Raw genomic sequence first — 23,763 nt, forward strand, 5'->3', positions numbered from 1 at the left:
TATGAAAGCGTTGATGCTCATAATGAAAATGCTTCCGCGATGAGCGGGCACACACACACTCTCCCTTGCTCCCAGCTTGATGATTTGAGAGCCCATAGAGAAAGAGACAAAAAGCGCAAAGCGCATAGAACGGGACCATTTCGTTTGAGTTTTTGCAGAGCACTGATTTCGTCGTGGTATCTTTTTTTACCTGAGCCAGCAAATACCGTGCCGAGCGAATACGAAGTTCATTGGATAGATTTTTCGGTGCTGAAAAAGTTTGTTCTACATATGTATCTAGTCTATGTGTTATTTGGATAGTGTTCATATGCGATTTATAGAACTTCGGGTTTTATATTAATTTACCCCCTAGAGACTTGAACTTTGGCAAAAGCACCTATTTAAATGTTTTCAACTCATCTGCTTTTTTTCGCCAGTAAAAAAAATTTGATGTCTAGTCGTATGGTTCGTATAAATACCGTTGACTTAATTTATTATTCAACAAGAAAAATTATTTGGCCACACTTTTAGGTCATTCGAGAGGGTGGAATGTTTAAATGTCCTGCGCATATTTTATTCAAACTAATGTGAATGTGAAGTGAAAACAATGTTACATAAAAACAATTATTCCAGCAAAACTTAAATATCCAACTTGCTATATAAGATTAAAAAATAATTCATTAATTATAAAAATCCTTTTATTATTAGCAATATGAACTCATATTGTTATCAATCCCTTTTTTTTCTTTATATCACTTTAATAACACTCAAGGATAATTATGTTTGGACCATGAACGCAACATATGAGAGCAATGGGTATGTCAAATAAACAAATATTTTAAAAACTTATACATAGTTATGTTACATAGGTGCAATGATTTTTTTTTTTTTTTTTTTTTTTTTTTTTTTTTTTTTTTTTTTCATCCTAAGAATTTTTTTAGAGTATTTATTGCACACATTTACGTGATTAAGAAATAAACATTAATAAAATAGAACATGTTTGATACATTAGCTTTGAGAACAATAGAATCTTACATGTTTATTTATTTATTTATCCTTTAGCCATGTTCAATGCTTTGATAAAAAATTCTTTTTTACAAAGTATTATAATTATGTAGTAAGTATTATAATTATCTGTTATGATGCCAATAACTTATCGTTAATAAAGCTAAAAAACTTAAATACATATGTATGTGTGTTGTACATACATACATACATATGCATTCGCATCCTCGTTGTGCATTACATATGTATGTAATGAGTATGTGTAATTAGTATGTACATGCATACATATGTATATGTATGGACTTTGGTCTGCATAAATAAGTAATTTGCCCATGAAGTATTTACATACATACATACATATGTAAATATGTACATATGTACAAACATACATACAACATACACTTGCTCGCAGAACTCTGCGTACACTTGGAAGCAAACCTACATATATTTTTAAGTTTACATGTACATATGTATGTATGTATATTGTATTGAATATATGTAGAAGACTTAGGGCAATAATTCTTTTTTTTATAACAATTTTCATTTATTTATTAACATAGTTTTGGGTTTATACCCTGAACCCATTGAAAATGGGAAATCAGGGTATAATGGTTTTGTTGAAATGTATGTAACAGACAGAAGTAGGCGTGGCAGACCCCACAAAGTATATATATTCTTGATCAGGGCGACGAGCTGAGTCGATTTAGCCCTGTCCGTTTGTCTGCCCGTCCGTCCGTCCGTCTGTCTGTCCGTATGTTTGAACGCGTCGATTTCAGAAGATATAAGAGCTAGAGACTTCAACTTTTTTTTAAAATGTTCGTATATATCACGCGCATATCGAGCTTATCACTAAAAAACGATAACTCATTCCGATACTTTTTTATCGATAAAAAACCTTATCGAAGATCACTTAAATAATTACATCTCCAACATCTTTCAAGCTAGAGTCTCCAAATTTAATATGTATATTAAGATGAATTTTATACAATTTTTTTTTGTTAAAATTAAATTATTCATCTTTGTAAAAGTCGTATATCAAATACTAGAGACTTGTGCTTCGGTATACACATACATTTAAACCTTATGATTACGTTCTGAAAGTTTCATTACGATCGTACGTCTAGAAATTAAATTATTCAACAAATAAGTTCTCATAATATTGCCAACACTGCCGCTCAACCAAAGCGCAACGCCTGTATATGCGTGTGTGTGTGGGTATGCGTGTGTTTATTTGTATGTGTATGCGTGTGCGTGTATTTATTTGTAAGCGTGTGTGTGTGTGTGCTAACTATTATTGAAATATCAGTTGCTTGTAGGGTTCAGGGGATATCGTAGTCGAGCAGTCTCGACTAGAGCTTTCTTACTTGTTTTATTTTATTATACCTAACATTAAAAAAAACCTGAAACAAAAACATGACCAAAAAACAAGTAAGAATGTTGCAGTCGGGCGCTACCGACCGCGGAATACTCATTCACAGTCCGTATACATGATGCTATGTTTACAAAGGGGCATTTATTCTTATTTCAAGTTTAATTTGGCTTTAAAAAAATTTGGTACAAAACAATTATGCTTTTTGATTATATTGTAGCTTTTGGTAATTTTTATCGATTAATCGATAATTTTTATATTGATCGTGCACTTTTTGAGTACAAATGTATGGTAATTTTCGTTGATAGCTTTCGGTCACACCTATTGCAGATTCTTAAGCGTTTGTTTACATTACAAAAGCGCGCTTTTTAGCATTCTAAGAATTGCGATTGATTTCTGGATTTTCTAGCTGTTATTGTAGTTTTGTCAGATGACGCTCTGTTATTAGCCTATTGTATTTTAGCTACCAGTTTGTAAAGCAACGCGATAGCGTGGGCGCTAAAGGCGTCGCAAGTTATGTTACAGCGGCGGAGGCTCAAAGCCCCTTCAACACATAGACATATTTCATACATATTTCGATTTTTATAAAATAGATACTTATTTTATTCTTTTTTCCAATTGAAAAATTTTATAAGTTTAAATTTGTTTCTTCTTAAATAGCCCTCATATATGTATGTACGCATATATGCATGTATATGTTTGTACATAACTCTTATTTTTGGATTTCATTTTAATTACAATCGTTGACAGTAGGTGGTGGCGCTGTCAGCAAAGGCGCCGGTTCAATTTGCTGTTCTTGTGACAAACATGACTTGGGTGCGAGTTTAAATCCCGCGGAAAACTCTTTTTTGTAAATTGCAAATTTTGTTCTTTTAGCTTCTTTTATATTTTTTAAATATTTAAATTTTATTTTTAAATTTTATAAAAATGTTTCCTTCCGTGTTATTAATGCCTATTAAGCCTATTTGTATATACATGTACAGACATAGATAGCTCAAGCATATAAATGTCGCAGTTTGATACTACAAATGCCGATTGCCACGCCCCTAGTGACCGTAGACACCTCATTTTTGGCCAGTTCTTAGAAAGAGCTAACGGTAACGTAAATGCGAAATTTGAATGAATTACAGGGTATTTTTCGATATGCCACGCCCCCAAAGAGGCGTGACAATTATTTTTGGGGCATCGATAGAGGAGGCTACCAGTAACTCAACTATCCAAATTTGAAGCTTCTAGCTCTTAAACTGTAGGAGATATAAAGTTTTGCGGTTTGCCACGCCCCCTTTAGGCGGACATATATCCACTATAGCTTGTTGGACTTGAGAGGTCAACTCGCGTATATATACCAAATTTCAAGTCTCTAGCATCCATAGTGCCTAGAATATAGCCAAACTTGAAAAATCACTATATCTTCAGGTCCGATTTGCCACGCCCCTATTAGGCGTAGACATAAAATGTTTTCATCAGTCATTATAGAATTATAGCATTAGCTCACGTGCGAATCGGGTAAATTTTAACACTTTATAAATCGGAGTTATACACGAGTATGTGTTCCAAATTTCAAGTCTCTAGCTTCAATAGCGGAGAAATGAACTGCGTTCATAAGGACAGACGGACAGACGGACGGACAGCAAGACGGACATTGTACAAAACCAATATACTAATTCACTTCGTGAATCAGTATAATGACATCTCAAAAGTCTGATATATGAACGCGGCGTACAAGAGCTAGAGACTGAAAATTTGTTTTCCTATTGTCGTGTATATCCCGCGCAGACCAAACTTGTTTTCTAGTCTGTACTCCCGTTGTACTTATACACTAAAGTGAAATGAGTATCTTTGCACAAATGCAATTTCCGTCTTGTCCGTCCGTCTGTCCGTATGAAAGCAATTTATTTTGGCACTATTGAAGCTAGAGACTTGAAATTTAGAATATATACTGGTGTATATAACCGATTTTAATGTGTTAAAATTTTCCCGATCCGCTCTCTCGGGGCGTTGCATTGAAATTGAATTGAAAAAATGCATTTTCAATATCGGATAAAACTGTAAATTCTAGAGTTTTACGGCTAGAACGCTGATATTTTGCACGTAAGGGTGAGTGAGTGAATGTACGTGTAGGCGGTAAATTTTAACAAACATCGATATTGTATAAAATGCATCTTAATTATATTTTAGCTTTAAAGATGTTGGAGATTTCTAACTGATTTTCGATAAAGTTTGTTATCGATAAGAAAATAATGGGATGAGCTATCAATTTTTAGAGATAAACCCGACATCCGCGTGGCATACACGGACCTAGGAAAAAAATTTCTCTAGACTGACAGACGGACAGGGCTAAATCGACTCAGCTCGTCGCCCTGATTAAGAATACAAATACTTTGTGGGGTCTGCCACGCCTACTTCTGTCTGTTACATACATTTTAACAAAGCCATTATACCCTGATTACCAATTTTCAATGGGTTCAGGGTAGAGGTGGACATGTGCTAAAATATTGCACCCAGCCCGATCCAGCCCATGCAATTGTTGAATTTTTGTTATTTCTTAAAAGTACAATTAATTCTACTGTAAACTCATTTTTGCACTAAAACATTCACACGCGCTACAAATAGCGTCAAAAGAGAGACAAAAAAAAAAAAAAAAAAAAAACACGTGGCGGGCGCAGGGGAAGAAGCTAAAAAGTAATCTCCTACAAAAAAATTAATTTTTAATTTTAAATCGTGGTTTATTGGCATACATTTTTATGCATATTGAAAGTAAAGGTTGAAACTATATAACTAAGTGAATTTTGTACAATACTATGTTTTATTATTGTTTTAGTAATACATTCTTTGCAATGGCCTGTTTAATGTTGTAGTTTTCTCTGAGCCCTGATTTCAGTTGGAGAAAAAGTTTTGTTTTATATTTGTTAATGTTTTTTTCAGGGTATAATGTTTTTGTGAAAAAGTATGTAACAGGCAGAAGGAATCATCGCAGACCCCATAAAGTATATACATATATTCTTGATTAGCACGACGAGCTGAGTCGATATAGCCCTGTCCGTCTGTCCGTCCGTTCCTCCGTCCGTCAGTCCGTATGAACGCCGAGATCTCAGAAGATATAAGAGCTAGAGAGCTGCAATTTTGTGTGCATACTCGTGTATACCATACGCAATACGAGTTTGCTCTTTATTTTTTCGATAATTCATCCGATAAGTTTTTATCGAGAATAATCGAAAATTCGATTTTGTTTTTTGAGCCTCATTCCATGAGGCTCATTGGAATACTATTAGACAAGGAGACTTCAGATTTACTGTGTATTTACATATGTACAAACATTTTGCAATCATCAGATTTTGGATATCACGCCAAGTACTAGATACTTGTGCTTTGGAATGTACACACATTTTGACCATATGATTACGCCCTGAAAATATTTCATTAATATCGTATCTTAACAAAAGAAGTTATTCACCAAGTAAATTCTTATACTATTGCCCACACTACAGCGCAGTCCAAGTGCAATCGCTGCTTACTGCGCAGTTAGCAGAGCACGGGCGCGTGAGGGTGGATGCATATGTATGTATGTGTGCGTGCATAAATTAAGTTCAGAATGATAAGAATATCAGCTTGGAGGATTCAGGGTATCTCCTAGTCGAGCAGTCTTGACTAGAGTCTTCTTACTTGTTTTAGTTTGTATTCTTAATTTCAGCTCCCAACTTTCGCCTTCCTTTCTGTTTTTCGTAGTTTTTTTACCAAGCGTTTTTTATGTGCCGTCATACATTTAGGTTAAGTTTAGGTTGTTTTGTGTTTTCATTATTTGGGTTCTGATCGTCATATTCGTTTGTGTTTTGGCTTTCGTTTTTAGTTTCGAACTTTTAGTTAAGCACATCATATCAATGATAAATTTCACGGCTGTATATTTTTGATATGTGGTGCTTGGGGTTCACTTGCTGATATTAACATAAACTATAGATTTGAAGCCAATGGTTACGAGAATATGGGAGATGATGCAAAGAATAAACTTGACGACATATTTTTAAAAATTGGAGTAATGTGGAATAAGACCAACATTTTTTCAGTGTGTCAGCTCGAGCTGAACAAGCTGAATCAGTTTAGCCTTGTCCGCACGTCCGTCGGTCTCATAAGATATAAGAACTAGAGACTTGATTTTTTTTTAATGACCCCATATACAAATATTGGAAATCAGGGTATAATGGTTTTGTTAAAATGAATATAACAGGCAGAAGGAGGCGTGGCAGACCCCAAAAAGTATATATATTCTTGATCAGGGCGATGAGCTGAGTCGATTTGGCCATGTCCGTCTGTATGTCTGTCCGTATGTTTGATCGCGTCGATTTCAGAAGATATAAGAGCTAGAACTTTAAAATTTGTTTAAAAATGTCTGTACATAGCGCGCAGATATCGAGTTTATCACTAAAAATCTTTAACTCATCCCGGTATTTTGTTATCGATCAAAAATCTTATCAGTTAAAAAATTATATCTTATACATCTTTAAGGCTAGAGTCTCCAAATTTTTAATATATATTAAGACGCATTTTATACAATTTCGATTTTTGTTAATTTTTACCCCCAACATTTACATCCACCCCTTCATTATACTAGGTACTTGTGCTTCTGAATATATATACATTTGAATATTATCATAATGTTCTGAAAGTTTCATTAAGAGTGTCTAGAAATTAAATTATTCAAACAACAAAATTCTCATAATATTGCCAACACTGCAGCGCAGCCCAAGTGCAGTCGTCTGTGTGTGTGCTTATACTCATTCACGCAAGTAAAATGAGTATATTGGTTTTGTGCAATGTCTGCCTTGCTGTCCGTCCGTCTGTCCGTTCATATGAACGCAGTCTATTTCGGCGCTATTGAAGCTAGAGACTAGACTTGAAATTTGGAACATATACTCGTGTATATCTCCGATTTATGAAGTGTTAAGATTTTCCGGATCCTCCCACTAGGGGCGTTGATAAAAAAAAGTAGTTCAATATAATTCAAGCATATGGTTGACCAAGCGTGTACAATACCTTCGATTAGCTCTGTTTTTGTACTATACTGCTTTCCGGACTCATACACTTTCCTGATCAACCATCCCAGACGTTTTCAATGATGTTAAGGTCGAGTGAGTATGGTTACCACTCAATGAGATCAATTTTGGCCCTGAATCCAGGACTTCACTTCGTCAGTTCTTTCCAAATTGAATTTTTCTCATCAGAAAAGACAACTTGCTGCCATGGGGTGGACCACGTTATGTTCACCCAGACAAAATTAATGCTTATTTCTTTTCTCAGCATATTGGCTGGTGTTTTTTTTTTTTATTCCAGTCTCTTTATGTTATTTGCTTTCTTAATTACTCTTTGAACCGTTAATAAGCTCGAAGAAGAATAGAAAATAAAACATAACGGGTTTTCTCTCGAGCATTTTTTGGTTATAAGATATACATATGTCATGAATAATAAATAATAATAAATATTATTTATTTAAGGTTTCAACAGTTAGCTGGAATATGTCAACTGTATAACGGGACCATTTGCAACGAATTTTTAAAAAATTCGTATGTATTTATATCTCCAAACGTAACCATTTATGATTTAGAAGAACGATTGAGAGCTGCCTATGGGGTGATTAAAGAGTCAAAGTGAGTATGTCTAGCATTTTGTTTTTAGTTATGTTTATATTTAAATTTTTAGAGATATGAATTCAAACTGCCGAAAATATGCTCTGCCGAGTTTATGCTTGAGTTCACTTCCAATATGTAGAACGCCTGAACGAACCAATTTATTATATTTTGCCAATGTTGCGATGATCAAGAATAAATACAATGGAAATTATACACGAAGGAAAAGATTTGTTTCGAAAGATACTAAAAATAGGCATTCGTTTCTTAAAAAAAAGTCGGTTTACTACAGCGACGTATTCACGAATGATGTGTCAAGTAAATATCCACCAACTAGGGAATCTGAAAATTTAAAACGGATTTGTCGAGAAGAATGTGAGCTATTAGAAAATGAGCTGTGCCAAAAGGAATATGCTATCGCTAAACGACATCCAGTAATTGGTATCGTAGGAGTAGAAGAGTGTCAGAAAATACCCCAAGACAAAGATTGCTCTACATTAGGGATAACTATTGAAGTAGATGGTGCTGAAAACTGCTTTTGGGAAGACGGTTCAAGTTACAGAGGAATTAAAAACGTTAGTGTATCTGGAAAGCCGTGTTTAAGATGGTCTTGGCTAATGAAAGAAATTTCAGACTTTCCAGAACTTATAGGACAAAACTATTGCAGGTATGTATTACAAATATTTTAAAAATAAATAAAACCTACAATCAACAAAAAGTCATTTAAAGGTACAGGTTATTTGACTAAATATTTTATATTCCGTGTTTATGAAAATGAAATGTATATTTTTCCAATTTTTTAGAAACCCAGGAGGCATGGAAAAGGCACCGTGGTGTTTTGTGGATGACAAATCATTAGATCGAAGCATTGAACCTTGCGATATTCCAAAATGTGTTGATAAAATCTGGCTAAGTATTATTGTAATATTAGGTTTGATAATAGCAACAGTCGTCCTCATTTCGACTTTACTTCTGAAGAAAAGAAAATGTCGAATGAAAAATATACAAAATGTATGTACCCCGATAGAAACACGTGTGTTTTATAATACTAAATTTTTTTTTTTTTCGAGTTTCAGATTAGCACGCCTAATGCTGGCAACAATATTTATGGAAACTCACGTAATACAAATACAAACCAAGATTCAGGGAGAGCTTCAAATAGTCTCATCGATCAAATAGGCATACCATCGAAAAATATAGAAAAAACTTCCCTTTTGCGAATCCCACATTTTACTTTACAAGATATTGAGTTTTGCGAAGAATTGGGAGAAGGAGCATTTGGTAAAATGAAATTAAAGTATATATGCATGGATGCATTAAAAATTAATTTAATAATTTGATTTATGTTTTACTATTTATTTTCATTCTAATAAACAATTTTATTTAGTATACAGTATATACAACTAAAAAATAGTTTATATGAATGTTATTACTATCATACTTTTAACTTTTAAAGCGAGTCGTTTTACAGCTTGAAATTGTATTTGATCCTCATCTCGTTGAAACGCCAATCAATCACATTATTTAATTTGTTTAGAGCGTATTGCCCTTTGGCCTATATTGCCTCCTTTTAAATATTTTCCATTTTTAAATGGCAAATAACAAAATGGAAAAATATCAAAAACTTTAGTCGAGACTGCTCGATTACGAAATCCCCTGAACCCGGAATTAATATTTCAATAATTCTTCGCGTCTCTGCTTACACAAGAATTCTCACACTCACGCACATAAAAACGTAGGGATGCAAGCATAAGCACGGAAGCTTAATTGCTTAATAACTTTCCTTGTTGATGGACTATGCCCATGAAACTATCACATTGTGATTATAATATTTAAGTGAGTGTATGCACCAAAGCACAATTCTGTAGAATTCAAAATACGCCTTTTAAGCGGGTGGATATAGATGTGAGGTAAATTACAACAAAAATCGAAATTATATCAAATACATACATATACATACATACATACATTTAAAATTTGACGACTCTACTTCTAAAGGTGTATGAGATATAATTAAATAACTAATTTTCAATAAGGTTTTTAATCGATAATAAAATATCGGGAGTAGTTATCGATTTTGGAGGAACTCAATATTCACTTGATATACAAGGACATAGGAAAAACAAATTTCAAGTCTCTAGCTCTTATATCTTCTGAGATCGACACGTTCATACAGACGGACGGACGGTCAGACAGACGGACATATATTAGCATATATCGTTTATCAACTTATCAGTCCGCACGCCTATATCCATCCACTCACTTATAAATTTGTAAAAGGCGTAAATAAAATACACATAAGCCTGCATTTAAAATTTGGAAGCTCTAGCTCTAAAGGCGTAGGAGATTTATAATTAAATAACTAACTTTTGACACTGACCAGAGAACACATAGACTAGACATGGAGAACAAATTTTTCTACACCTCGACACTGTTAAGTTGAGGTACCACTATACTTCGTATTTGCTCGGCTCGGTCGCTGGAGGTTCAAGCAGTGAAAATGCTGCACGTCAAAAACAGTGCGCTATGAGCGCTCAATCGAAATGGTCCCGATTCCGTATGAAGCACAGCTATGTGCCATTTGTCCTACTCTCTCTCTCAGTCCCTCTCTCTCGCTCTCTGTGGTCGCTGAAATCATCACTCTCAGCCGCGAACAAAAATTTCAGTTTTTGTTCGCGACGATCCCAGCTCTTTCCGTTTGTGTGAAGGGTATACCGAAATTTGTAAAGCGTTTGCCACGTTCATACAAAATGCTAGCTTTCTCATGATATTTTCTAAAAAGGGTATGAAAGCGTTGATGCTCATAATGAAAATATTTCCGCGATAGCATGCACACACACACTCTCCCTTGCTACATGTACTATGAGCATTGGTATGCTTGTGTGCGAATCTCTTGCTGCCTGTAGCAATTTTAAGTCTGTTTTGCATTAGGTTGATCTTGTGAAATGCTCACATACATACATACATATGTATATATGTACATTTGATTGTGTGTACGCATGCGATGTGATGGTCACAATTATGGAATAGCACTTGTAGAAGCATTTGTTTGCCTATTTGCCATTACATGTGCGTGTGTGTATGTGCATGTGTGTATGCGTGGGACATGAACATTGGCTGCCTACCTCAAATAAGAATTGTCTGAATGATTTTGAGTTCGAATTGAAGAGGACAAATGGCACATAGCTTTGCTTCATACGGAATCGGGACCATTTCGATGGAGCGCTCATAGCGCACTGTTTTTGACGTGCAGCATTTTCACTGCTGGAACCTCCAGCGACCGAGCCGAGCAAATACGAAGTATAGTGGTACGTCAACTTAACAGTGTCGAGCTGTAGAAAATTTTGTTCTACATGCCTAGTCTATGTGTTCTCTGGTCAGTGACTAAACTGAACTACTAAATTGCTGATGATATGTTGAGTTTACCCTTAAAACTTTTTATCGATTAAAACCATTCAAGTTCAAGTCAGATGCCAGTATACCTAATGGTGAATGAATTTTAATTTTTTTAAATTTATCATATATTCAATAGAGAATATGTAGATCATATGCTGAAAGTTTCATTTAAGTCCGTGAAGTCGATCGACGTTAAAAACTAATAAAATGTTTGGCCAATTAACAAACGCACTTGCAGTAGATCCAAAAATTTTCCTATACGTGTACACATATACATTCAAATTTATTCCAGCACATTCTTAGAATCAAATCAGCAGTTAGTTAAGTTTAGTTTTGCTAGATGGCACTGCATCAGTGAATCTATTTCAGTTTTGCTATCACAATTTCAAAAAGTGAAGTAGCATTGTCACCAGCGGCGTGGCGCTCGATCGAAAAGTCTCGGGCTCGAATCTGGAAATTGAAATTGATATTTTTCTGAAACTAGAGCGAATTAAGTTAAGACAGACGTTTACTAACCGTTCTGCACAAAATCTCAATTTCGTAAAAAATCAACATATGATCATTTTGCGAAAATGCGGCATACATAATTCTTGTATGATACAATCAGCTTCCATCCTGTCAAATGTTTTTTCCATATCGATTGAGAGCACCGATATGTTTATGTGGCTAAGGCTGTTACAAATAAAGTTATCTATTATAAATAAGGGATCCGTGGTCGACCTGTTTTGCTTGTACGTATGTATGTATATTGGTTTGCTGATAGAAGGTTCTCTTAGTTAAGCATCCACATAATTATTTTTATACCCTAAACCCATTGAAAATGGGAAATCGTGGTATAATGGTTTTGTCAAAAGTATGTAACAGGCAGAAGGAGGCGTGGCAGACCCCACAAAGTATATACATATATTCTTGATCAGGGCGACAAGCTGAGTCGATTTGGCCCTGTCCGTCTGTCTGTCCGTCCGTATGTATGAGCGCGTCGACTTGAAATTTTTTTTTCTAGCTCCATGTATATCACGCGCATATCAAGTTTATTGATAACTACTCCCGATATTTTATTAACGAAAGCTGGTTATTTAATTATATCTACCACACCTTTAGAGCTAGAGCTTCCAAATTTAAAATGTAGATTCATGTGTATTTTATATAATTTCGGTTTTTGTTAAAATTGCTGCTTACTGCGCAGTTAGCAGAGCGCGTTCTAATACGTGCGTGTGTATGTATGTGTGCCTAAAATAAGTGCAGAGGTATTAGAATATCATATTCAGGGTATCTCCTAGTCGAGCAGTCTCGACTGGAATATTCTTACTTGTTAAATAATATTATGGCGGATATATCCATGACCATTGGCGAAAATCGGATAAAACTGTATCTTCAAGAGTTTCACAGCTAGAACGCTGAAATTTTGCACGTAGTAATGTTATGATTATATAAAAACTAATGAAAAAATATAATATGTCTTCACACATTAGGGACGTGGCAAATCTTTAAATTCTGCTATAGAAATCAGCAAGCTCAAATTTGGTATATATACTCGAATTGACCTCCCAAGACAAAAATAACTTTGTCGGATATATGTCCTAGAATCTTCAAATTTGGATATTTAAGTTACTAGTATCCTTCTCTATCGATTACCCAAAAATAATTTTTACGCCTCGTGAGGGGCGTGACATATATGTATGCGTATTGGGTAGTGGTCGCCACTATAGAGATTTTTCATATGTAGCCCAGGTAGCCTTAAGGTTAAGTGGTGGTGAGCAAAAGGCTAGGTCAACTTCTGTAAAGGTGGTATGGTTGGAGAAGTGTGTGGGGTCTCTCTTGTTTAGAACTATTAGATTAATTTGTATGCCCTGAAAATGGGGAATCATGGTATAATGTATGAAGTATATATATTCTTGATCAGGACGACGAGCTGAGACGATTTAGCCCTGTCGGTCTGTCGGTCTGTCTGTCCGTCCGTCCGTCTGTCCGTATTTTTACCGCGTCGATCTTAGAAGATAGAGCTAGAGATTTGAGATTTGTTTGAAAATGTCCGTATATATATATTGCGGATATCTAGTTTATCTCCAATAAGTAAGAAGGCTCTAGTCGAGACTGCTCGACTAGGAGAAACCCGGAACCGTTTTATCTGATATTCTAACCATTTTGTACTTCTTTTATGCACATACATACACATGCATCCGCACGCACGTATAAAAACGCGCTCTGCTAAGTGTACAGTAAGCATAGACTGCGCTTAGGCTGCGCTGCAGTTTGGGCAATATTACGATTTAATTTCTAGACGTACAATCCTAATGAAACTTTCAGAACGTATGTGCATTCCAAAGCACAATTCTCTAGTATTTGAAATGCGTTTTTTACAGATTGGTTGCGAAGGGGCGTGGTATCCAAAATCTGTAAATTACAAAATGTTGGTATTCATCATATGTATCTGATGTTTTCAGGTCTAAAAGTGTTAAAATGAGGCTGAAAAACAATATCAACTTTTCGATTATTCTCGATAAAAAAGTTGTCGGATGATTTATCGAAAAAATAAGACAAACTCGTACTGCGTATGGTATACACGAGTATGCACACAAAATTTCAGCTCTAGCTTTTGTATATTCTGAGATCCACGCACTCATACAGACGGACGGACGGACGGGCAGACGGATGACTCAGCTCGTAGACCTGAATAAGAATAAGGGGTCTGTTACGCCTCCTTCTGCCCGTTACATACTTTTAACAAAATCATACCCTGATTTCCCGTTTTCAATGGGTTCAGCCATATACAAAATATGCCAAACCATTCACAATTAGCTTTACTGATATCTGACTTTCATTGGGGATTCTGGTGCATTTGGAGCCGGTATCCGTAATATATCAAAAACCGAAAATGTATAAAATGCGTCTTAATATATGTTTAAAATTTGGACACCTTAGCTCTAAAGATGTAGGAGATATAATCTTATAACTGATTTTCGATAAGGTTTTTAATCGATAAAAATAGAACGGGATGAGTTATCGATTCTTGGCGATAAACTCGAAATGCGCGTGCTCTGTACGGGCATTTAAGAAAATTGATCTGATCGACTCAGCCCTGATCAAGAATAAATGTACTTTGTGGGGTATGTCACGCCTTCTTCTGCCTGTTACATACTTTTTAACAAAACCATTATACCCTGTTTTCCCATTTGCAATGCATTCCAATATACCAGAAATCATATTAGCTAATGCGCTAGAAGGCTGAAATTTGGAATGTATATCCGCCATATCGACGCCTCGGGGGCGAGGAAAATCGGATAAAACTGTAAAACTGTGTTTATGATTCTTTAAAGATTAATAAATTCTATAAAGATAATAAATTAAATGTCTTCATCCATTTACCTGAAAATATAGTAATTTTGTTTGCAATATTTTGGATGGATGCTAGAGGCCTCAAATTTGGTGTATATACTCGGGCTGATCACCCAAGACCAAAAACCTTTAACGGATTTATATCCGCCCATAGGGGGCGAACCGCAAAAGTGCATATCTCCTAAACTTTAAGAGCTAGGAGCTTCAAATTTAGATAATTTGGTTACTAGTAACCTCCTCTGTCAATGACCCAATAATAATTTGAACGCCGCTTTAGAGGCGTGACATATTGAAAAATACACTATTTATAGTGTAAGTATCCAAATTTTTCAGTCAAGTTACCGTTAGCTTGTTACGCCCTACTGGGCGTTGCAAATCGAGGAAAACTGCATTTTCTTCAATATTAGAACCAAACTTGGCTACTACACCGTAGTTGGTAACGCCCGACTGCAACGTTTTTACTTGTTTTCTGGATACCAGCTCCTAATTCCCCAGTGAAGGTCTGATGTCAGAATAGCTAATTGTGAATAATTTGTTTTTAAAATATTTAAAATATTTAATAGAATATGTAGATGCTGAAAGTTTCATTAAATTCCGTTAAGTCCATCGACGTTTATAAAACAGTTGTCCTATATGTATGCATGAATGTATGTACTAGAGTGCTATATAAATTCCAGAAAAACGGATAGTAAGCCCACATTGCAGACAATGCGTTTTTATGCTTGAATCTCGATGTTTTTATGTGTGGGAGTGTGTGTGTTTTTGTTGGTAGTTGACTCGATATGTCAATATCTTTTAAATAAATACAAAAAAAAAAAAAAAAAATCAGTTAACTCATTCATTTTAAATATTTTCATTCATTGGAAATATTTTTCATATCATAAATGATCGTTTGTAATTTATTTTGATAAATTTATATTTTTTATTTATTTTTTAGGCAAAGTGTATAAAGGGCAACTGATACAACCTAACAAGAAAACTGTCAATGTTGCCATCAAAGCGTTAAAAGAAAACGCATCACTTAAAACGCAGCAAGATTTTAAACGTGAAATTGAATTAATTTCGGATCTCAAGCACCAAAATATTGTTTGTATATTAGGGGTTATTTTAAATAAAGAGCCTTACTGCATGCTCTTTGAATATATGGCAAATGGCGACTTACATGAGTTTCTAATATCGAATTCACCAATTGAAAAAAAATCCTTATTACAATTGGAATTTTTAAAAATAGCAATGCAAATAAGTGAAGGAATGGAGTATCTATCAGGTCATCACTATGTACATCGAGACTTGGCGGCTAGAAACTGTTTGGTCAATGAAGGGTTGATTGTGAAAATATCTGATTTTGGATTGTCGCGAGATATTTACAGCTCTGATTATTATAGGTATTAAAAATGTACACCTTACTTAAATGACCTCTTAGCGATTTAAAATTATTTAATTAAAACTTTTTTTTATTTTAGAGTGCAATCAAAATCATTACTACCAGTTCGATGGATGCCCTCTGAGTCTATTTTATACGGGAAATTTACAACTGAAAGTGATATATGGTCATTTGGCGTAGTTCTTTGGGAAATATACAGTTATGGAATGCAGGTATATTAAAAACTTTTTAGTCGTATAACTAAATAATTTATTGGAGTTTATCATTACAGCCCTATTGTGGTTACAGTAATCCGGAGGTGATAAATTTAATAAGATCCCGCCAGTTGCTATCTTGCCCAGATAATTGCCCAACTGCAGTTTATTCTCTGATGATTGAATGTTGGCATGAGCAAGCTGTAAAACGTCCGACATTTTCAGATATTTCACATCGATTAAAAACGTGGTATGATGGCCATGTAAAAATTAATAACCAAAACTCATAAATAAATAAATACATCTAAGCTGAACATATATACTATTTAAATTTTTTTGAAATTCACTGAATTTACTGAAACCTGATATGGACTCAGAGGGCACTGTACCATTTAGTTGATAGACAAGACAATAAGCTTACTTTTTGGGAGAAGCTGGAAGTGGCTGTGGTTGTGACAGCAGTAAGTATTTTAGTTACCGACTGCGAAATACTCATTCACACCCCATCTGCAATTTACTAAGTTTTGCTCTAATACTGTAAAAAGTTAAGTTTTCCTCGATTGGCCACGCTCATGGAACAAGCTAACCGTAACCTTGCTGCAAAATTTGGATGCTTACGTTCTAAAAATGAAAAAATTACAGGGTATTTTTCGATATGCCACGCCCCTAAAGAGGCGTAACAATATTATTTTGGGCATCGATAAAGGAAGCTACTAGTAACTTAACTATCCAAATACGAAGCTTCTAGCTCTATTCCTTAGGAGATATCAACTTTTGCGGTTGCCACGCCCCCTGTGGGAGGATATATATCCACCAAAACTTTTTGGTCTTGGGAGGCCAGCCCGACATATACCAAATTTGAAGTGTCTAGCATCAATAGTGTCCAAAATATAGCCGATTTGCCACGCCCGTTATCTTGGGTGGTCCATGCGGATCTACATTTCAAATTTCAGCTTTCTAGCTCTTCTACTAATATGCCATGCCCCTAGTGGGCGGATCGGGAAAATTTAAACACTTTATAAATCGGAGATATACACGACTATGTGTTGCAAATTTGAAGTCTCTAGCTTCAATAGCGCCGAAATCTCTAGACCAATGCAAGGATTGTTCGTATTACTGAAAATGGTTGATTTTGGTGTCATCTGCCTTATCAAGAAAGAAAATACATAGAGTCATGTAAAGTCGCAGCCTGCGAACTATGGGTGGCTCCAAGAGAAATGATAGAGCTGTGGGAAAGGAACAAGGACAATTGGTGAGCGAATACTTCTGAAATGGCGCGACGGTATACAAAAATGGCATTATAAATGGCATTCATAAACTAAAAAAAGAAGAGGGCCATAGTTTCATTATTAAAAAAATTAATTAATATGTTTGTTAAAAACGACCAGAGTGCAAAACAGTACATTTGACTTTCTTTACATTTTTTATTCTTATAATTCTTCCAGCCAGCCGAATGATTTCAAATTTTCAGAGAAGACAACTACTACCAATTAAATAAAATTAAGATCTTGAACATCCATAGAGTAGAAACGAAAATACACACCCTTGAAGTTGCAATATTAACTTTGTGTTACAGTCTTGTTCGTCATTATTTGTCAAATAAGCATATGGCCATCGTATTACAGTGCATACAATATATACAATATCTGATGTTGTCATATGCCCGCCTCAAAGTTAAAGTATCATATTCAACAATGGAAAATTAATTGCTTAATAAATTTTGTTGTTGTTGACATCACATATTGAATATATAAAGTGCATGTATATGCCAAAGAACAAGTCTCTAGTATTTGAAATACGCCTTGTACAAAAGGTAGATTACAACAAAAATCGAATTCATATAAAATATATATGTCTATATTTAAAATTTGCAAGCTCTACTTCTAAAGAAGTAGGAAATAATAAAATAACTAGCTTTCGAGAAAAACTTGAAATGCGCGTGAAACAAAATTCAAGTCTTCTGAGATCGAGGGGTTCATACATACGGACAGGCGGACAGACGGCCAGACAGACGGACAGGGCCAAATCGACTCAGCTCGTCGCCCTGATCGAGAATATATGTACATACATATATACTTTGTGGGTTATGCCACGACTCCTTCTGCCTGTCACATACATTTTGACAAAACCATTATACCCTGATATTCCATATCCAATGGGTTTAGATATGTATATAGAATATCAAAGGGTGAAAGTTAATCGAGAAATTAAATCCGACGACAAAAATTACAAAAAACCCTTGTTCGATTTAAGAAATGTGGAAAAACTTTTCCAGGTTAAATCTATTCACGGAGGCAGAAAACTTTTACAAAAATGTCCGATTAAATTGTTCAACGAAACAACTTTTTTTTTCTTGCTTCCAACACCAAGTTATTTTCATGGTAAAGTGGGACTTGATTTTCTTATGCAAGTCGATGCACGTTGCGACTAAATATCGGGCACGATTAGAACAATGACGGCACACAGTCGCTTATTTTCAGAACATGTCCACAAGTACGTGAACAACTACGGCGTACTTAGAAGAAAACTAGCGGTTTCAGCAGTCTCCCAAGCTAACGTCACGCAGCACCGAGTACATCTTAGCTTGTAATTTTTTGCTCCAGCTAAGCCTGACGAATCTCCGGCATATCGGACAGCTAAAATCTGGATTGACTTACAGGCCAATATGGAGCTGTGGTGCTACTTTGGCTATAATCTTAATTTGTTTGGGATTGGCCTTCAAGATTAATTAACGAGCAAAATGAATGAATGAGAACGACAAAGGCAAGAGAATAACTTAAGTGAAACTTATTAACTATTATGAGCAATTACTAGCTGCTGCACCAAACATCCTCGCCCCTTTAAAAAACCATGACTTTTAACAGGATCATCAACCGGAAGGACGCACAGCTTATTGACAGCTCGACGTGTAGTTCCAGTGGGTATACGCAGAACAGCAACTCTCACGGCTTCATCAGCTCCAGCAATAATTTCAACGACCCGGGCTAATGGCCACTTCAAAGGTGGCAGGTCGTTCACGTTTTGACATAAGGCGAATGGTGAGGTATTCCTCACTCCAGCGCGTCCAAATCAACTGCTGGATGAATGTCATCGATCGAGACGATTGCAGTCGATGCAAGATATGTCTGGTTCGGGGAAGCCGATAAGTGGTCGGCCAAAAAGGAAATGTAATGGAGTGAGAACGCCAAGACATCGGGATTTTCTGAAATTGGATCAAGAGGACGAGAATTGGTTATAGTCTGAATTTGGCACACCAATGTGCGCAGTTCGTCGAAGCCAAGAAGTGCCGATCCCATAGAGCGATATAAGTGTTTTTTTAGCGGTCTTCACTGCTGCTTCTCAAAAGCCGCCAAAATATGGCGACTACATTGCGATGTTCCTGGCTCAACAATAAACGACTTAGATCCGCCAACTCATTCCATGCACCCACATAGTTGGCATTTTGGATTGCCAAGTGTACTAATGAAACGCTTGAGGGCGCCTAAGAAAGCAGCTGTCGACAGATCCTTGGCGAGCTCCAGCCATACGGCCTTAGTTGTGAAGCAAACGAACACGCAGATGTAGCATTTGAATGATGCTCTATTTCGTCCATCGGGCTTGTAGTAAAAAGGACGACAGTCGTCCACTCCTATGATTGTGAATGGTGGTGAGCACTGTGCACGCTCCTTAGGCAAGTCCGCCATTATATGCTCAACTGCAGTCGAATCGCTCCAAGCAAAGCCTGCGGTCCAGCATGATGATGCTTTTGATGAAGATGGGAGATTATAGCGAAGGTTAAGGGATGATTTTTGGGTAAAATGGTTGGGCGACGCGCATCGAAGCCGAGAGTAGAGTGTCCTAAACGACCACCAACTCTTAGTAAACCAAAGTCATCCATAAAAGGAATTAGCGAAAGAATGAATTAGCGAATTATATTCTTTCCATTCTGTAGGGCAGAGTATTCCGGTTGCAACTGAACTCTTTGAACAAGACGATATAATAGGAACGATCCTTGACGCAGATCGTCCGATGATAACTCAGGTGATTTTATTTTCCGGATGAACATATGAACATATGAACATATCCAAAAATGCGCCTTATTATTCCGAATGAATTTATATATTTAAAAGACAACGAGATATCTACATGCTCTGCCGACAACAAAACTCTTTGACGCATGTCAGGCAGGCATGCTTCAGACGAGCAGTGCCTGGGCCAATAACGTTTTTCCTTTTGCAAGAAAGAAGGTCCATGTATCCATAATTTTGAGTGAAAGAGATCTAACGGTGCTGTTCCTTTGGATAACATATCCGCAGGATTCACTTCAGTTGGCACGTAATGCCACTCCATGCCGATCGTGAAATGCTGTATGGCACAAATCTTGTTAGCGACAAAGACATTGAATTTGGATGGCTCTTCCTTTAGCCAAGACAAGACCACCGCTGAGTCTGACCAACAATGCATCTCACATTCGAACAAGTTCAGTTTCTTTATTGCGTTTATCAAGTTCGCAAGCAGAAATGCAGCACATAATTCAAGCTTTAGTGGGGAGACTCTAGCCTTGGAACAGAGTAGCTGCACTTAAACAGCATTATTCTTCGATGACCGAACATAAACACAAAAGCCATAGGCCTGAAGGCTAGCATCGCAGAAGGCATGTAATTCGACTCTTGCTTTAAGTTGGAGTACATAACGAGGAAATGTTGCATTGCTCACTTGATGAAAGTCCTTACAAAATTCGATCCAAATCGTTTCCAATGATTGTGGTAGACTCTCATCCCATCGCAGCTTGTCTCTCCACATGCGTTGCAAGATGATTTTTGCTCTAGTCAATGTAGATGGATGTCCGTAGATAGATAGATAGATGTCCGATCAAAACTAACGGATTGTAGCATCCCGTAATAGTTGATGGAAGCGATCATTTTGTGTGCTTGCCAATACTAACTTTGAGCTCGAAAGCTATCCTTTCGAGGCTCCCAGATGAGTCCGAGAGTTTTTGTCACATCGGTGCCATCGCCGAGTTTGAGAAAACTCCGCGAAGAACGTTGATTGAGTTTGAGCAAAATTTTCTTAATTTAAAGTTGGCTCGCCCAAGATGATTTGTGGTTTGTTCCATTATGTCGCGAACCTCATCAACTGAATCGCCTCCTGAGATCAAATCATCGACATTGAAATCTCGCAAAACAGTTTTAGATCCTAGTGGATGTGATGACGACTCATCGATTGCTGGTTGCTGTTGGTTCATTGCATCAGCGGGCTTGGTCCCATAAGTGACGGTATTCAATTTGAAGGCCTGAATATCGTCGTCTAATGATTTTCGCCATAAAATGCACTGAAGCATGTAACCAGGCTCTGAAACCTTCACCTATACATTTTACCGATGTCTCCTGTAAGTGCAATGGCAAATGTGCAAAAACGAATGAGTGTGTAAAACAATGTAGCTTGAATAAGTCCTGACATAAGAAGATCATTTAATGAAAGCCCAGATGTGGTAACTGCTGTGACCTGATGTGTGGTTTATTTGTGACTGACGCTTATAACAGAGTGATGTTCATTAACAGATGGTACTTCTCGATATATCGCATTGTAATAGAAAGATTTTCTTCAACACCCTTCCTCAATGCGATTATGATTACAAATTCATTTTACATAATCGACTTCAAATTAACTTAACATTAACATAATTCATTTCAAACTCAACATTTCAGTAAATTTAACATGCTTGTTCTTACAAAGATTCTTGGTCATGATATCTGCAATCATATCTGTTGTACAAGCATACTTTAAGTTAATTTAACCCTCGTCCACTTGACGAACAAAATGATATCTTTTACCAATATGCTTAGTCCTGGAATGATGAACAGGATTTCTGGCCATTTCCTGCGCGCTCAGATTATCGCCATACGGAGTCTTTACAAGCTGCAGGTAGTGCCATGTATTCCGTCTCTCTCTCTCTCGGACCGCCAAGAATTTGGTCCACCTGCCAGAAAGTATACATAGCCAGTATACGACTTTAGGTCAGTTCGGTCTCCATATACAGTGAGAGGCTGATGACTTTCTTTATAGTGCAATTTGAAATTTGGCGTCGCTGCCAAATACCTCAAAATGTGCTTTACGCCAGCCAAATGCTCGACGTGCGGATCATGGTTCCTCTGGGTTCCTCGCGTTCTCGCAGGCCACGAAACCCAAACTAATCAGGACATCATTTAGCTTTGTGTTCCATTCTCTTCCTTCAATCCATATATCGCCTTCTTCAGCATCAACACCTTAGCTGGTTGAGCCTGATCAATGTACCCTTCTGGTTGCTTCATGTACACTGTATCGCTCAGGTCACTGTTGACATATGCCGTGCATACATCCGTTTGGTGTACATACAGTTTCAATTTCACTACCAGTGCAAAGATGAATCGCACGCTCTCCAGTCTGCATACCGGAGAAAAAGTTTCTGCATAGTTTATGCCATACTGCTGGGAGCAACCTTTTGCCACCAATCGTGCCTTTCCATTTTTCCATCTCTGTCACATTTCAGGGTGTATACCCATTGACATCCAACAGCCCGCTGTCCTTTCGGCAAATCTGCCAATTGCCATGTCTGGTTGGCCATTAGTGCGTCATACTCCCGCTTCATCGCATCACACCAATCTGATGCATGAGCACTCTTCAACGCCTCTTCATAGGATAATGGCACCTTCACGTTGCTGGCTTTGGCCTTGCTTGCCGTTTCGAATCAGCCTTGGTCTGCCACGACCAATGCGAGGAGCATTAAGAGTTGCGTCCACGCTTACTTTCTCTTTGAGCTCCATCGCTGCTGCGCCCATGGTCCCGATCGCTGTTGTGTCTATCGCTGCTCTCCCGATCGCATGTGCTAAAAGGGCCGCACACATCTGCATGAACCAACTCCAATATGCCTTGTGCTCTATTGGCAGTTGCGTCAGGAAACGGATGCACATGAATTTTGCATAGCGTGCAAGTTTTATTTGAAAACCACATTTTCAATACCGCGCACCATTCCTTTGTTGATTAGGATTTGCAAGCTATTGATATTCAAGTGGCCATACCGTTTATGCCACAGCACACCATTTGCCTTAACCGCAGAATAACAGCCATTTTGCTTTTCTGGAAACATATACAAGTCTCCTACTTTACTTGCTTTAACAATGCAATCACCCTTTTGCATTACTTTTGCATACTCTTGCCCAAAAGAAATGAAGCAGTCATGCTTCACAGCGCTGCTAACTGAGAAACAATTTCCGTTCATTTTCGGCACATAGAGAACATCTTTAAACAGCAACGAGCATAATTCCGTCTCTAGCTTTACATCTCCTCTGCCCTCTGCTCTTAGCAACCCAGAGTCAGCCAGACTAATCATTTCTGTGTGTTTATCAAACATTGTGAATAACCTTTTAGCACAATACATGTGGCTTGTGGCGCCACTATCCAAACACCACATACTCTTTTTCAAATGATCTGCGCTCAACGCATTTAATAAACTGCACTGCTTGT

At 36.8% G+C, this 23,763-nt stretch overlaps 1 protein-coding gene and 1 long non-coding RNA gene across 3 annotated transcripts in view; one reads left to right on the forward strand and one right to left on the reverse strand.

Annotated features, from left to right (window-relative positions):
- LOC149091995 (uncharacterized) overlaps positions 1 to 23,763 on the reverse strand; it is a 128,370-nt gene that overhangs the window by 84,525 nt on the left and 20,082 nt on the right. The gene's annotated exons all lie outside the window — the stretch shown is intronic.
- On the forward strand, positions 508 to 16,593 carry Ror (Tyrosine-protein kinase transmembrane receptor Ror). Of its 2 annotated transcripts, XM_089257659.1 has the most exons (8): positions 511 to 795; positions 7,840 to 7,992; positions 8,045 to 8,638; positions 8,775 to 8,982; positions 9,048 to 9,252; positions 15,641 to 16,088; positions 16,167 to 16,299; positions 16,359 to 16,593. In XM_089257659.1, the coding sequence occupies exons 1-8, from the start codon at positions 692 to 694 to the stop codon at positions 16,569 to 16,571; spliced, it is 2,058 nt and encodes a 685-aa protein (XP_089113785.1). In that variant the 5' UTR covers positions 511 to 691; the 3' UTR covers positions 16,572 to 16,593. The 2 variants fall into 2 exon arrangements, with proteins under 2 accessions (XP_089113786.1, XP_089113785.1); XM_089257660.1 differs by lacking the exon at positions 8,045 to 8,638 and having other exon boundaries at positions 508 to 795.

The sequence above is a fragment of the Drosophila navojoa genome, chromosome 3 (assembly GCF_054131105.1).
Source record: "Drosophila navojoa isolate 15081-1374.11 chromosome 3, UAZ_NAV_1.0, whole genome shotgun sequence".
NCBI classification, from domain to species: Eukaryota; Metazoa; Arthropoda; class Insecta; order Diptera; family Drosophilidae; genus Drosophila; species Drosophila navojoa.